This window comes from Palaemon carinicauda, chromosome 5, assembly GCF_036898095.1.
Source record: "Palaemon carinicauda isolate YSFRI2023 chromosome 5, ASM3689809v2, whole genome shotgun sequence".
NCBI lineage: Eukaryota > Metazoa > Arthropoda > Malacostraca > Decapoda > Palaemonidae > Palaemon > Palaemon carinicauda.
This window is the reverse complement of record NC_090729.1, coordinates 119,846,815-119,864,212: the sequence shown is the minus strand read 5'-3', so window position 1 is coordinate 119,864,212 and position 17,398 is coordinate 119,846,815. Positions and strand designations below refer to the sequence as shown.

Below are 17,398 nucleotides of genomic sequence, written 5' to 3'. Positions count from 1 at the left end.
CGGCCCATTTCTACCAATCCGTTGAAGATCAATTTAGAAATAGGCCATTGTTTGGCGTAAGGTTCTTGAAAGGTCACTCATGAATGGCAGAGACCAGGGGTTTGAATATTGCCCTATCAAGCAGGACAATGCCCTAGAGACTAACCATATTACATATGATCAGCGCCCAAGCCCCCTTTCCCCCCCAAGCTAGGACCAAGAAGGGCCAGGCAATGGCTGCTGACGACTCAGCAGATAGACCTATAGGCTCCCCCAAAGACCCCATCCTTGCCCCACAAGGACGGCGAGGTTGCAACGACCAAAGGAAGTAACTAGTTTGAGCGGGACTCGAACCCCAGTGTGGCAATCACCAGGCCACCTCAGCCATACTTATTACTTATTACTTCACTTGTGGGGTGGAAGATTGATAAAACTAAGGAATTTTCCTATTAACCTTATTCTCAATTTCCCCCCCCCCCACCTCTCTCTCTCTCTCTCTCTCTCTCTCTCTCTCTCTCTCTCTCTCTCTCTCTCTCTCTCTCTCTCTTGATCCAAATATATACAGCAACCTAATTCCGAAAGGCATTGATCACCACATTGTTGGAGCGCCATTCCTTGGCACTATTGCTTTTTACGAAAAAATTCTACTCTTTTTTTCAAAGCATAAAGTATGTAAATAAATAATACATAATCACATATTCATAAGCATTCGATAGTTTGCCATGAGTTTCATACATATTTTCATACTTTCAAATACTATACCACAAAAAAAAAAAAAAAAAAAAAAAAAACGCTATCGAATTCTCTTTACCTTTGGAATAATCTATAGTGCTCCAACCCTATCCAGGATTCGAACGTTTCCCTTCTTGATTTGAATTAAGGTAACAACAAGACTCTCTTGATGGCTTTCTACGATAAGTCACTGTCCGCCTAATTCTATCACAAAATGTAATGGTTTCAAATCCTGAGGAAGGTGGGAGCATTTATATATAATTCCCTTACAGCTCTTAAAGTATAAATTATACATAAAATAGAGTAGATTCTACATTAGTGGGTTATTTGAGGATTAAGATTTAATACATACGTATAAGGAGCGTAACCTTAGTAATCATACAGTCATACATTGATGAATTCGTTTGTCTTTGGTCAGAGAACCTGTGTCAATACAACATAATTACTAAGCCATCTTGGTATTCTCTCTCTCTCTCTCTCTCTCTCTCTCTCTCTCTCTCTCTCTCTCTCTCTCTCTCTCTCTCTCTCTCTCTCTTTGGACATTAAGGTGACTCAGTCGGCTGACTATTGTGATATTCGTGGTCTGAGTCTTGGTTGAGGACAGACCCCTTTATATACGCTTTGTTGGAAACATTATGAACAGTTTGACGTAAACTTTGAATTATAAACTCGGAGTTTAGTCAGCTATGGTGTGTAGCAGCTATGTTTGGAGAGATAGGGAACAAAATTGTGTATGCGAAAGGTCTGCTATCTATTTAGGTCTGCTATCTATTTAAACTCAAAACTATTAATCATCTTATAATCTAAAATGATCGGACGAGAAGAAGTGTTTTCAAAGTAGCATGTCCGTTAACTATATAGTCGATGCAAATGGGTGTTTGTAGAAGAGGACGCTTAGATGGTTTGAACATGCAAAGAGAATGGATGAAGAACGATATATTAGAAGGTTTTAGGGCTGGAGACCACAAGGAAGTAGACTAGTAGGAATATCCAAAGATGAGATGGCTATAAAATATTGAGTATTAGAGAGGAGGGTATCTAGTCTGCAAGAGGTTGGTGAAGTGAAGCTATATGCAGATCAGCAGAAATTGAGACCCTTCCGGAAGCAGGGTGACTGACACGCTGCAGGGATGGAGACAATTCCCGACGCAGGGCAACAGACAGGCTGCAGGAATAGAAACAATTCCTGAAGTAGGGCGACTGAGAGGCTGCAAGAATAGATACAATTCCTGAAGCAGGGTGATTGACAGGCTGCAGGAAATGGAAATAATTCCTGAAGCAGGACAACTGAAAGGCTTTTAAGAGCCTATCTGGCACTTGGGGAGAGAGGCGAGATATGGGAAGCCTATGCGACGTATTCCGCTACAAAGAATGCTTGAAAACCAACACTTCCGCTTTTGTATGCTTTCTTTCTGAATCTAGATATATCTTATGACGTGTAAGTATATTTTTAGTAACCCTCTTGAAATATAAATGGTATAACTGGATCTTTCTGGAATCTACGCCGTTCTACGACAAAAAAAAAGAAAGTGTTCAAGGAATTCCAGAATCAATCAAACACCAACCTCCTTAGAAGAGGTCCTCGCTGCATTTTTACATGCTACTTCTTCGGCGCCAGACTAGTCGTTACTCTCTGCGAATAAGTGAGATTCCAGTGGGGTAGCTAAGGGCGGAACAGGGACCTTTTTGAAAATGGCCCCCTGGCTTCTAAGAGAAGGGTGCCTCCAAAGCAGGGTCAGAAAATATAATCATAAATTATACATTTAAAATTACCACAAACTTACCAGGGTAATGGGGAGGGGGGTTTCTTTGCTTACTCAGCCCCCATGCCCCCAAATCTCTAGCTAGACTCCTGATTATAGACCGAAGTCTCCGCATGGGGGTCTTAGAGGGCTATGGGGGTAGGTAGAAGTGGTTAGGGTGCTAGGAGGAATAACGGTTTATGTGTCATATTTGACACACATCAGCAGCAAAGACAGTGCAGGGAAGACAGGAGAGTCGCCTGAATTTCCGAGACTATTTTCCCTCGCTAGTAAAGCACGTTGGCAATAGATGTCGCTAATCACTTCAGTCTTCTGTTTTCATCTGGTCTCAAGAAAAAAACGTTGCATATGAATTGTTTGACATTACTGCTGGAAAATAATAAAAATTACTTTAATAATGATTTTTTTTTCTTTTAAATAATACCTCCAGTAGTGAACTACCGTCAAGGGGTTATATTCCATAAATAATTTTAATACGTCTAGTGAATTTTAGTTGAGCGAGTTATCAATAGATGGCGCTGATGTAAGTGCTAATGCTTAGGGGATATTCTTTCTCTTTTTATGGGATCCTTCCAGGCTTGCCTTTACTGTCTGCGCCAGTAGTAATACTCGATATAACTACAATAATAGTACAATTTGTAAATGCAGTAGTAGAATAATAGTAGTAATGCCAGTAGTGTCGGCCATGTTTATAATGCAGTTGCAGATAGATAAAAAATACTCGATATAATTCCTTGCCGCACCTTTCTATATGGAATGTAAAATTATGACAAAGGTTACCCTCCTTGTGGGGGTGGTGAGGGATATACTGTATAATCCGCATAGCTTGTACACATGAGTATCGACACTGAGTTGTCGATTACAATGTACACAGAGACATTACCGAGTTCTCTTTACTGTGCGTAGTGCTGCCTGTGCTCTTGAAGTAATGTCCTATATTTTTTAGTATATCGAATTCCTTTAGTGGTTAGGGCGTCTGACTAAGGCTTCCTAACTCGCTCTCTCTCTCTCTCTCTCTCTCTCTCTCTCTCTCTCTCTCTCTCTCTCTCTCTCTCGTACCTATTATTTGACCTAAAACTTTAAAAGTAGGACAACTTTACGCAATGAGGAATCAGTTTTCAGGTTTTGTTTCTCATCAAAAATAGGATTAAAATGTCCAATAGATTAAGTTTCTGTTTTTGACATTTACTTATACAATGTGACCTATTTTCAAAACAACATTCTTTTATTATTTATTGAATCTTAAACCAGTGTTTAATAAAAATGCAGTCAAGAAATATGAATTTTTTTTTGTAAAAAATATAATGTCAGAATTTGGAAAATAACAATTATGTGTTTCTTAACTATCTTGAAGGAGAAAAAAATAACCTAAAGCGTGTTGTACATAAGATGACTTTGGCTTAAAAAGCTCAATTAACTACACTATTAAAAATTTGCCGTAAAAAAACCGGTAAAAATCCTGGAATAAATGTTGCCAGTCATTTACCGGTTTAAAACACGGATATATTGAGGTTAAGGAGTGATATTACGGTCACCAACCCGTAAAACGTAATAACCAAGTAGGGTAAAATTACGGTCGCCTGTATTTCATTGAAATACGGCTGAGAACAGAATAACTTTTCGGTGAATTTCCCATTAAAATTTCGTTTTTTAACAGTGTAGGCCTACTCACAATTGGACAAACGCTACCAAGACGGATTGCTGTTTATGACAAACGCACATTGAACAGTCATGATACAAATTTTGATTATTTATTGGTCTAGCTTCCAGAGTAACGGATGGCCAATAAAAAAAAAAAAAAGAGATAGACCAGAAGAAAAGGACATACAACAAAGGAGAACATAGTATAGAAGAAAAGAGCAGTCAAATATGATTTAATGATAATAAGAAAATAAAGATGAGCATAAAAAAGACAGTTCTCCTTCTATAGACATCGGCTTGAGGGAAAGAGACAGATCATAGTGAAGTAAGGTAAAGTAAACTTGAAATTACGAATTTCGACAATCATAATGTTGAAAGAATTTATGTTTTATTGTCTACTTTATATTAGTAGAAAGTCTGACTTCTCCATTGCTGTACAAGAAGAATGGAACACTTCCAGGTTTAAAATCTAGGTTCCAGGTCCTAGACCCTGGTTTGAAATCTGTTACTGTTTGGCAGCAGTAGTAGTAGTAGTAGTAGTAGTAGTAGGAATTTGCTTTGTAAAGATTAATGTCCATCGCCTATAATGGTAGTAGTACTAGGAATTTGCTTTTCATCGATTAATGTCCATCGCCTGTACTAGTAGTAGTAGTAGTAGTAGTAGTAGTAGTAGAAAGAATTTCCTCGTTAATGATTATTGTCCATCACCTATTAAAAAAAATCCGGGAAATTTAATATTTTTGCTACGATAACGAAATATGGATCCTTACCTAAATCCATATTTGGGGTAAAGAAACGGTTTCATGAAATGACACTGACAGTGATTTACTAAGAAATGGAATCCAACAGAGTCTACCATCCGAAACCAGACATAAAATAAAGGAAAATTAGACTGATTCTTATGTTTAAATATATTTAGCTTTTATATCCTTGAATATCAAAGAATTATTCTCTTAACCATGAAGAATATAAGTAGCATATGTGAGTTTAAAAAATACTTTTTTGTCAACCACACCCTTTACGCCCGCCAAGAAATAATAATAATAATTTATTTAGGGTATGACTATAACCTTGAATACCAAAGAATTATACTCTTAACCCCTCAGGAATATAAGTAGCATACATGAGCTTAAAAAATACTTTTTGTCAATTACACTTTACCGCCGCAAAAAAAAAAAAAAAAAAAAAAAAAAAAATTAGGGTATGAGGCCCGTTTCCGTAAACTCCTCGAACATGTCCAAAAATCTTGGTCTTAACATGGGACTCTCATCTACCAGTTCCTTCACGCGAGCCCAGAAATCATTCATGGCCTCTTCGAGGTCACCGCTAAACTCGGAGACGCGAGGCAGATCGCCCACTTCGAAGAGAACGATTGGAACAATCATCATAGCAAAAATGGCGCCGAGAATATTCTTGTCCCGAAACTCTTCCATCAACTCCTCTTCTGTGAAACTCATCTCGAGCCCTCCAGCCTCTACGACGTCTTTATAAGCGGAGAAGTAAGTGCCTATAAAGTCGTCCAGGTGTTCCTTCCTGACCTGGTGCTCCACGCTGGAATACAACAGGTAGTTCAGGTCGGAGGCGAGCGTGGCGTAACGGCAGGCTTCCAGGTCCACCAGCATCACTTCTATCGGTTCTTCTTCTTCGTACCTGGTGAGAGATATTGGGATTGACTCTCTGAGTTTGTGACTTTGATTTCATAGTTTGATTGCCTGAAATTAAATGAATTGGCAGAATTGTATCTACACAGTATTCTAGAAGTTTTATTCCAGATGTGATAAAGTTGTGGAATGATCTTCCTAATCAGGTACTTGAATCGGTAGAACTTTAACAGTTCAAACCGGCAGCAAATAGAACAGGCTGACATAAGTCTCTTTTCATAGTTTATATATAAAAGATCTGCTTTAATGTTATTACTGTTCTTAAAATACTTTATTTCAATTGTGCATCCCTTTTCATATAGTTTATTTATTTCCTTATTTCCTTTCCTCAAAGGGTTATCTTTCATTGTTGGAGCCCTTGGGCTTATAGCATCCTTCTTTTTCCAACTATGGATGTAGCTTAGCAAATAATAATAATAATAATAAGAGATAATTGCTTTCAGCATAAGTGTTCAGATAGTCTTGCTAGCAAATGATCGAAAGCTTTAGGTATTATAAATCAGGAGGTAAAAACTAGAAGAGAAAGGGCTGCCCTTCCTCATTACCTCCGCCAACGAAGTTTGTGTGTTTGTGTTTATTTGCGAATAACTTCCTAACTACAATTTTAATCGTGGAGTAATGAAACTTGCAAGGTTTAACTTTTATGTAATAAGCAAGAAATTAATAAATTTTGGAAGGTCAATGTCAAGGTAACGGTCAAGCAAAATGTCCAATTCACGTAATCAGCCTTAAATTTGGACATCGTTTTCACAGAGACTTCAAACTTGATTCATATTTGAGTGTATGAAAATCCCCGCCAATTAATACAGTCAAAGGTCAAGATCGAGGTCGAAAAAAAGGTCGAGGAATAAGCTGCTGCGGTTAAGGTCTGCGCTCTACTGAGTGCCTCTCTAGTTTGGCCGATGAAATAATTCTACAAATTAAAAAAAAAAAAAATAAGTCAATCTTAAAAAATAGGCAAAATATTAGCTATGAAGTAAGTAGTCTTTACTATAAACTTAAGAGAATTAGCGTTTGAGTTAATATTTCCATAAGCATAAAGGTCAAGTAGACAAGTTATATTTCCCGAGTTTGAAAGCTAAACTGGCCAGTTTAGTATCAGGAAAATAAGATAAATTTCTATTACAATTACTACTTGCTAAGCTACAACCCTTGTTGGAAAAGCAGGATGCTATATAAGCCCAAGGGTTCCAACAGGGAAAATAGCCCAGTTAGGAAAAGAAATAAGGAAACAAACTACAAGAGATGTTTGAGAATAACAACGTTAAAATAAATCTTACATATATAAACTATAAAAACTTCAGAATAACAAGAGGAACAGAAATAAGATAGAATAGTGCGCCCAAGTGTACCCTTAAGCAAGAGAACTCTACCCCGAGACAGTAGTACAGAGGCTATGGCACTACCCAAGACTAGAGAACAATGGTGTTTCCTGTCAAAAAAAAAACTAATAACATAAATGTTCTTTGTTTAGGGATATTTAGCCATCAATTTTGACGGGTCGCGTACTCTAGTTTTTAAGGATATGTATTTCCCAAAAATTACAAAGTAAAGAAACTAACCTGAAGAGAATGTTATTGCTCCAGCAGTCTCCATGACAGATGCATCCGAATGTGTCACTTTGCATTTTGCTAATCAAATCCTCCCGGAGGTTTGCCCCCAAGCTCTCAATCCAGTCTAGGATTCTCTTTTCCTCCCCGGCGTCCTTCAATATGCCCCTGGCTTGGTTGAGATATCCTTGTAGCATTGGTGTTAGGACTTCATTGGCCTCTTCCCCTAAGTTCAACCAGTCTTTCAGAGAGGGGTCGTACCTTTCTTCCAGCGTTTGCTCTGGAGAGCTTTCTTGTATGAGACGAGAAGCTGCATGTAGTTTAGCCAGTTCTTTGAGGACCAAAGTGATGTGAGCAGCGTCTAAGCCATCCCGCCTATCAACCATCATGAAGCCACGCTCTCTGAGGTCCTCGTAATAAGCCCGTTCCTGCCCTGGGTTTAGACTGACGTGGTAACATTTAGGTAAATTCAATGCCTCCATTCCAGCTTCTTCCAGTGCCGAGTTCAAGTCTGGAACTACATTCAGGTAGAAGTTTGCTTCCTTTTCAAACAGAGCATGGGTAATAGATTCGAAACCCTCCATTTTCCTGCAAGGATTCACTTTTGTAATATAAGAAACTTGCAGCTCTTCGTCATTCATGAAATATGTCACCTGGATGCTCGTTACAAAAGTCGAATAGTTATCCCCTTCTTTTGTAAAGTCTACCACTTCCCATGAGGACAACTCTGCTTCTTCTCCTTTGTCAGATAAGAGAGTCTCTTTCACGTCATCTTCGGTGATGAGGCTCTTTGGTTCCACGAGGTCATCGTCGGATGTGTCCCCCACTGCCAAAGGAGAGAAGAATCATTGAGAATCATTGAAGTGACTAGTAAAGTTGACAGTTAAGATTTACTGTTAAAAAATCGCCGTAAAAAACGGTAAAATTCCTGGAATAATTGTTGCCAGGCATTTACTGTTTTAAAAACGGGTATATTCACGTAAAGGAATTATATTACGGTCACCAAGCCGTAAAAGATAATAAAAAAGTAGGGTAAAAGTTACGGTCGCCTGTATTTTACTGAAATACGGCTGAGAACAGTATATCTTTTTACGGAGAGTTTCCGATTAAAATTACGTTTTTTTTTTTTTTAAGTGTTCTTTACTTCCAACATCAAAAAGGTAGAAGTTAGAACAACAATCCACTCTTATCAAAGCAATGTTAGTTTTTTTTGTCTGAAAAACTCAATTATCATATTAGGATTATACACATTTTATGAAACAATTTATGAATTTTAAGGCATCTTGATGACAGGCAACCACACAAATTACGTCATTACAAGCAACAATAATGAATTATTTATTATGTAAATTATTTGTTCTTCGTTATGAAATATTAACGTGTATAGTTCGACTAGCTTTCATTTACCAATATAAAAGATCAAAGAAATTGTTATAGCTATAAAATAGCCACAATTCAAGCCACATTTTTCCTCTGCCATTCCTGTACAAGTACCAACACTGTACTGGCCTCCTGGCTATTACAGTGGTAACGTGTGTGCCTAGCATTCTCATGGCAACAGATCAATCCTAGCCGTTAGTTCAGACTATTTACTGGGGAGGCCACTGTTGTGGTTGGGCACCATAGTGGAGTTATATCAGAAGTGCATGAAAACTTTAGCATTCACGTAGTGTTCCATCATGTTATAATAAAAGAAATACTAAAATTTCTTTTAATCTTTATATAAAGCCTACGTTAGTTTTCCTTATCAGAAAATCCGACTGATCTTTCCAGTTTAGATTTAGAATTTGAGAGCCTTTTCAAATTTATTATTCTCTGTGTTCATTATTATTATTATTATTATTATTATTATTATTATTATTATTATTATTATCATTATTATTATTATTATAATTATTATTATCACCTCTGGCAAGTAGGTTATATTTTCGAGTCGGTTTATTTATTCATTTATTTATTTATTTATCTATCATCATTATTATTATTATTATTATTATTATTATTATTATTATTATTATTATTATTAGCTAAGCTACAGCCATAATTGGAAAATCAGGATGCTACAAGCCCAAGGGCTCCAATAGGGAAAATAGCACAGTGAGGAAAGGAAATAAGGTAACAGATAGAATAGCGTGTCTGAGCTTCAGTAAGCATGAGCCTCGGTGCAAAATCTATAGGCCTGAAAGAATATTGGAGATTTAAACGAAACTTGATTTTACTGTTGAGCCAATAGATCATGAACGTCCTATAGTCCATTTCTTTTAGCGAGGCATATTTGCACCGACTCGCAGCGATGCCCTTTTAGCTCGGAAAAGTTTCCTGGTCGCTGATTGGTTAGAATTATCTTGTCCAACCAATCAGCAATCAGGAAACTTTTTCGAGCTAAAAGGGCACCGCTGCGAGTCTGTGCAAATATGACTCGCTATAAGAAATGGACTATAGTTTTAAACTGAAAGAAAGATTCCATAGAAGATATCAGTTTATCAAAATTATTTATCTATTATTTTTCTGTTATTTATCATTATTCGTAAAGTGAATAACAGCAAAAATACCTCATTTTCCAATTCAATGACCCAAAAGGATATTTACAGAGACCTCGTTAAAGGATTTAAAGGCCGATCATGAATGGCAGAGGCAAAGGACAATGACATTGCCTTATCAAGCAGGACAATGCTCTGGAGACTGACCCTATATACATATAATCAGCGCCTAAGCCCCCTCTCCACCCAAGCTAGGAACAGGATAGGACTCAGCATAGATCTATAGGCTCCCCCAAACCTCATATCCTTAGCTCACAAGGAGGGTGATTTAAAACGACCAAAGGAACTAACGAGTTTGAGCGGGACTCGAACCCTAGTCTGGTGATCACCAGTCAGGGACGTTACCATATCGGCCACCACAACGAATTCATATATATATATATATATATATATATATATATATATAAATATATATATATATATATATATATATATATACTGTATATATATCTATTTATATATATATATATATACATGTATACATATATATATATATATATATATATATATATATATATATATATGCATGTATACATAAATATATATATACATATATATATATATATATATATATATCTGTCGCATTCTACTCTCGATCTGACGAGACAAGATAGTTCATATATATTTGTTGTCTCTGCATTTTCCTAAAAAAAAAAAATAATGTTTCTTCTGTATACCAGAATTTAAAAAAGAAAAAAAACACGTGTATGATATAGAAGATGATTGACTTTTTTTCTTACATAACACTGCGTAACTAAAATCTGGTTTTCGTCAATATTTAGTGTCGGGTCTTGAAGGATATAGATTATGGATTATGGAATATTCCATTCAACTGCCACGTCCACACAATCTCTCTCTCTCTCTCTCTCTCTCTCTCTCTCTCTCTCTCTCTCTCTCTCTCTCTCTCTCTCAAGAAAGAAAGAAAGAAAGAAGGGGAAGTAATGTACCAAAGACTTGGATGAAAAATCTAGTGAAGGAAATGAAAACAGATGATAAGGAACTCCAGTGCATTTTGACTCTCTTGTTGAATAACTTCACTAACTAACAACCACATTCTGAACTTCGCTACTACTACTACTACTACTACTACTACTACTACTACTACTAATAATAATAATAATAATAATAATAATAATAATAATCATTAATATGCAAGACCTGTTTCGAGTAAATCCCATCTCAGGTTTATAAATATCTCTGAAACTTGTTATCATAATTTTCGATATCCTGTTATCAAACTCATTTTCAAACAGGCCACCATTCTCTAGATTTCGAGCCATTTTACACATTGCGATTATAGTTCGTTTAGAGTCTATACAGCATAGTGTTAACACTATACTGTGGTGACCTGGTGACAGCGTAATCCTTGCCTGGTGATTGCCATACTGGGGTTCACGTCCCAGTCAAACTTGTTAGTTTTTTGGTCGTTGCAATCTCACCATCCTTGTGAGCTAAGGAAGCGAGGTTTGGGAGAGCCTATAGGTCTATCTGCTGAGCCATCAGCAGCCATTGTCTGGCCCTCCTTGGTTCTACCTTGGGTGGAGAGGGGACTTTGGCACTGATCATATGTAATATAGTCAGTCTCTAGGGCATTGTCCTGCCTGATAGGGCAATGTCACTGTCCCTTGCCTCTGCCATTCATGGGCGACCTTTAAACCTCTAACACAACAAACTCCAGATCGACCATTTATGCACATTCCAAAGGCACAAGTCCCCCCTCCTCACCCAGTATAAGACCCGGGAGAGCCGGGTAATGACTCCTGGTGACTCATCTCTTCTCTCACCAAAATCTATAGCTCACAAGGACGGTGAAGTAGTGGATTATTTACGGGCTGCCAAAGCAAGAGCCCCGTATTTTACGTAGGATATAACAATTTAAAACGAACCTACAAGTGGATTATATGCGAACAGTTCTGTTGCTTGCCCTTGTCATGCTATACACGTTTCACCTGCCTCATACCATTAACTTCTGAAGTCTCCATGCGTCTTTGTTAAACAAATCTTTAGATCATGGCGAAAGTTTAGAATATTCCTGAATTTTCATGTTTCTGGTTTTATCTGTAGGCTAAATTACTGAATTTTTTGCGCATGTGGGTATTTATTTTTATTTTTTTTTCCTTTTTTTTTTGGCCGCTCATGAATGGCAGCGGGAAGGTACAGTGACACTGCCCTATCGAGTGGGACAATGCCCTAGAGACTGACCATATATACATATGATTAGCGCCTAAGCCCCCTCTCCACCCAAGCTAGGATTGAGGAGGGCCAGGCAATGGCTGCTGATGACTCAACAGATAGACCCATATGCTTCTCCAAACCACCCATCTTTAGCTCACAAGGATGGTCAGGTTGCAGCGACCAAAGAAAACAAGCAATCTGAGCGGGACTCGAACCCCAGTCTGTCGTTCACAAGTCAGGGACGTTACCACATTGATTTTATTTGTAAAATTATATATATGAAATTGGGATTTCAACATTTCAGTTGCATTGTGTTTAATTCTTTGTATCTGCAATCCTTGTGAACAATTATGTGAGATTTGGGGGAGCCTATAGGTCTATCTACTGAGTCATCAGCAGCCACTGCCTGGCCCTCCTTGGTCCTAGGTTGGATGAAGAAGGGCTTTGGCACTGATCCTATATATATATATATATATATATATATATATATATATATATATATATATATATATGTTCAGTCTCCAGGGCATTGTCCTGCTTGCTAGGGCAATGTCACTGTCCCTTGCCTCTGCCATTCATGAGTAACCTTTAAAACCTTTAAAAGTATCATATGTTGTTAGTATTTTATTCTGGTAAATTTGTGCCATGAGAATGGAAACAAGATGCAAATGATAATTACATTAACAATAATAATATTAATAACTAAAGAATTGTATCACCATCTTTCATTTGATTAAGCTTTTTCATGTCATTTAATGCCATAATTTCACTATCATTCCACAATCAGGCTTCATTTATAGTGGAAATTAAATTTTGGATATTTTGAAATTTGCTACCTTTTTCAATTCATCATCATCATCATCACCATCTCTTCCTACGCCTCTTGACGCAAAGGACCTCTGTTAGATTTCGTCAGTCGTCTCTATCTTGAGTTTTTAAATCAACGCGATTAGAAAAAACCGTAATTTTAATCGGAAATTCTCCGTGAAAACAGACTGTTCTTAAACGTATTTCCGTAAAATTCAGGCAACCGTAATTTTACCCTACTACGTTATCATCTTACGGTTTTGTGACCGTAAATCACACCCCTTTACGTCAATATGTCCGTTTTTAAAACGGTAAAAATCCTGGAACAAATGTTGCCAGACATTTACCTTTTTAATGCAAATTTTTAGCAGTGAATACTTCTCTATTCATCATCTTCCACTTCACGCTTCATAGTCCTCAGCCATGTAGGCCTGGGTCTTCCAACTCTTTCAGCTAAGAAACACTCCTGTCTCTTATTAACTACGTAAAGTCTTTCATAAAAAAAACTACACAATGCTATATTCTTCTAAAAAAAAAACGGCTTCCATCGATTGAGCCTTCGATAATTAATGTCACTTTTATTATTTTATTATTTATCTTAACATACGTTTACCGGACTAACATAAAAGCGGTCCGCTGACGTTAGACTTACAGCCACTGTATTCTCTCTAAGTTGGCTGTATTATTAATATAATTACAATCTATTCACCTATTTTATTAACGAAATAAGAGCCGCTGTAAACATGAATTGCCTAGTTGTCATATCATTCTACCTAAAAATGCTGACTGCGCATGCGTTTGTTATGGCATAAGAAAAAACAGTGCTTCAAAAACTATAGTCAAGTTTTTTTAGCGATGCAGATTTGCACCGACTCGCAGCGGTGCCCTTTTAGCTCGGAAAAGTTTCCTGATCGCCGATTGGTTAGACGAGAGAATTCTAACCAATCAGCGATCAGGAAACTTTTCCGAGCTAAAAGGGCACCGCTGCTAGTCGGTGCAAATCTGCCTCGATAAAAGAAATGGACTATAGAAAAAAATTGCTGTAATCTATAGGCATGCTGGTAAACTTGAAAATAGCACATTATCTTTATCTAGCTCAACATTAAATATTTCCTTTTAATCAACTGATAATTTAAATGATAATAAAAAAAAAATTAAAAAATCACCAATGGAAACTCAATCTCGCACAGTACATATTCAGCACATCGAAACTAATGAATAATGCAGTTGTAATGTTAAAACTTGACTCCAAGGCTTACTTCTCTTAGAAGAAATCTCGTCTTTGTTGTAAATCAAAGAAGAAACGAAATATATAACGTTGCGTGCTTCACTCCAACTAAGAAGACCCTAACTGGTCAAGTTACTGTCTAGGGCTCTGGGTGGTTATAATACTTTTAGCCATTGGAATGTGTAGCAATCTCTCTCTCTCTCTCTCTCTCTCTCTCTCTCTCTCTCTCTCTCTCTCTCTCTCTCTCTCTTTCTGGGACAGGTCATCGATTCTCACGTAGGAATTATTTCCTAAATTATTCAGTATTACGTCATGAGGTCCGGATATCGTAAGCTGTGGCGTTGGTATGCGTGGACACGTAATCCAACAGGGTGTTGGAAAAAAAAAAGAGAGAAGGATTGATCCATTGATTTCCGAGATGTAGATTGGAGTCGTAACTTCATGGGCCAATCGAGCTAAGAGGACACACAGGGAGAGAAATGTCTGCCACGCCTGTGTAGAATCAAATAGTTAATTCATTCGAATATTATATTACTATGATTCATTGAAATTGGATTTCTTGTAGATTGTGTTGAAACTAATATCTCTCTCTCTCTCTCTCTCTCTCTCTCTCTCTCTCTCTCTCTCTCTCTCTCTCTCTCTCTCTCTCTCTCTCTTTACAACACCGCTCAATGTGGCAATTTCTTTACATTCAAAATAGCAAATGCTTGGAATAGACTTCCAGGGGATGTAGTAAACAGTAACACGGTAAACGAGTTCAAAGATAAGTTAGACAAGATCATAAAAACTCTCTAAATGCATAAACTAAATCGCTCTTCCAAAGAGCAAATGGAGTCTCCGCGGATGGACTAAAGTCTTTGAGACATCCAAAATCCTTGTAACTCTCTCTCTTTCTCTCTCTCTCTCTGGAATTGTTAAGATACAACACCGCTCAATGTGGCAATTTCTTTACATACAAAATAGCAAATGCAAGGAGCAGACTTCCATCGGATGTAGTAACCAGCAACACAGTAAACGAGTTCAAGAATAAGTTACACAAGATCGTAAAAACTCTCTAAATGCATAAACTAAATCGCTCTTCCAAAGAGCAAATGGAGTCTCCCCGGATGGACTAAAAAGTCTTTGAGACATCCAAAATCCTTGTTACTCCTTATAACTCCTTGTAACTCTGTATCTATGTCCATAATTAAAACCTGCTTCAAAAACTGTTATATCCCTCCCTGTTCCATCTAGACCTGGCCTATGTGGACTATACTTCTCTTTTAAAATCTAACGGCAAATTCGTGTCTTTTATGGAACTTCAGAAGTTCTAACCAGCTGTAAATGTTTTCATGTTGAACAAGCTAATATGTTTCACTTCATAGCTTATATGTGACATATTTGTTTTAAAGTTGTTACTGATCCCAAGACATTTCATATTCCTCCTATTATAGATTATCTCCTTGTTTCTTGTCATCTCTGGGCTGTTTTCCCCTGTTGAAGCCCTTGGGCGTATACCAGAGCCGTATATACCATCCTGCTTTTCCAACTAGGGTTGCAGCCTAGCTAATAATTATAAAAATAATAATAATGTAAGCATAAATCAATTAAAATGGCTCAAATAATGAAAGGAACGTTTAACTTTGCTGACTTTTTGCATGCTTGGCACATTTGATTGCAATTACGAAAAAAGCCATAAAGATCTTTATATGTCTCATACCAAGAGATTCTAATGCAGATTACGTTATTTAAAATCTATATAAGTTTTTCATGTGACTTGATTAGAACAAGTGTTTTCACAATCAATGTTATTTCTAGATTTCAAAACAAACCTTTGCTCCATCCATGTAGATAATGTTTCAGGTAACACTACCTGTATAATCATTTCCTCCTCCGCCTATTGACGCAAAGGGCCTCGGTTAGATTTCGCCAGTCGTCTCTACCTTGAGCTTTTAAATCAATACTTCTCCATTCATCATCTAATTCATGCTTCATAGTTCTCAGCCATGTAGGCCTGGATCTTCCAACCCTGCTAGTGCCTTGTGGAGCCCAGTTGGCACTATAGCTAAGCTAAGCTACCTAACCTTCTAACCTTTTACGTTATTATGTGGAATGCGCACTTTTAAGCTCAGTGCCTTTCTGTAATTTAACTAGAGGGGCACTCAGTAGAGCGCAGATCTCAGCCGAGGCAGCTTATTTCTCCACCTTTTGCTCAACCTTGACCTTTGACCTTAACATGGATTGAATGGCGTGGATTTTCCTACACTCAAATATGAACCAAGTTTAAAGTCTCTGTGACACCGATGTCCAAACTTATAGGTGATTACGTGAATTGAATATTTTGCTTGACTTTGACATTGACCTTTGACCTTGATCTACCAAATTTTAATCACTTCCAGCTTTTTACATGAAATTTAATCACTGCAAGTTTCATTGCCATACGATTAAAATAATGGCTAGGAAGCTGTTCTTTCAACTTCGTTGGCTGAGGTAACTAGACAAGTAACTTGTGACTGTTGCCTCAATACGCATTGCAGATACTCACCAACCTTTTCCCTCACCTTTATATTCAAGTTTGCAAATGATTTCAAAAGTCCCATAAACATTGTAAATTGCAGCCGGGTAATTGACTTGAAGGACGCAGAACCAGGTTTGCTGTGTCCTGATTGATAGCGTCTTTGCCTGGTATTTGCCAGTCGGAGGTTCGAGTCCCGCCCAGTCTCGTTAGTGCTATTATTGTCTACAACCTTACCATCCTTGTAAGCTAAGGTTGCGGGTTTTGGGGGAGCCTATAGGTCTATTTGCTGAGTCATCAGCAGTCATTGCCTGGCCTCCCTGGTCCTACCCTGAGTGGAGAGGGGCCTTGGGCGCTGATCATATTTAAAGGTTTTAAAGGCCGCTCATGAATGGCAGTTGCAAGGGACAGTAATATTGCCCTATCAAGCAGGACAATGCCCTAGAGACTGACCATATTACATATGATCAGCGCCCAAGCCTCCTATCCACCCAAGCTAGGACCAAAGAGGGCCAGGCAATGGCTGCTGATGACTCAGCAGATAGACCTATAGGCTCCCCCAAAACCCCCATCCTTAGCTCACAAGGATGGAGAGTTTGCAGTGCCCAAAGGAACTAACGAATCTGAGTGGGACTCAAACCCCAGTCTGACAATCACCAGGCAAGTACGCTACCTCCAGGCCACCACTGATATATGATCTGTCTCTAGGGCATTGTCCTGCTTGATAGGGCAATGTCACTGTCCCTTGCCTCCGCCATTCATGAGCGACCTTTAAACCTTTAAACTAAAATTCATTCCGTAGAAATGAACACTAAAAGGTTATCTGAA

At 37.8% G+C, this 17,398-nt stretch overlaps 1 protein-coding gene across 1 annotated transcript; it reads right to left on the bottom strand.

Annotated features, from left to right (window-relative positions):
• Positions 1–5,311: 5,311 nt before the first annotated feature.
• On the bottom strand, positions 5,312–16,661 carry LOC137641108 (uncharacterized). The gene is made up of 3 exons (XM_068373554.1): positions 16,601–16,661; positions 7,339–8,152; positions 5,312–5,765 (listed from the first exon to the last, which is right to left on the bottom strand). The coding sequence occupies exons 1-3, from the start codon at positions 16,659–16,661 to the stop codon at positions 5,312–5,314; spliced, it is 1,329 nt and encodes a 442-aa protein (XP_068229655.1).
• Between the last annotated feature and the right edge of the window lie 737 nt (positions 16,662–17,398).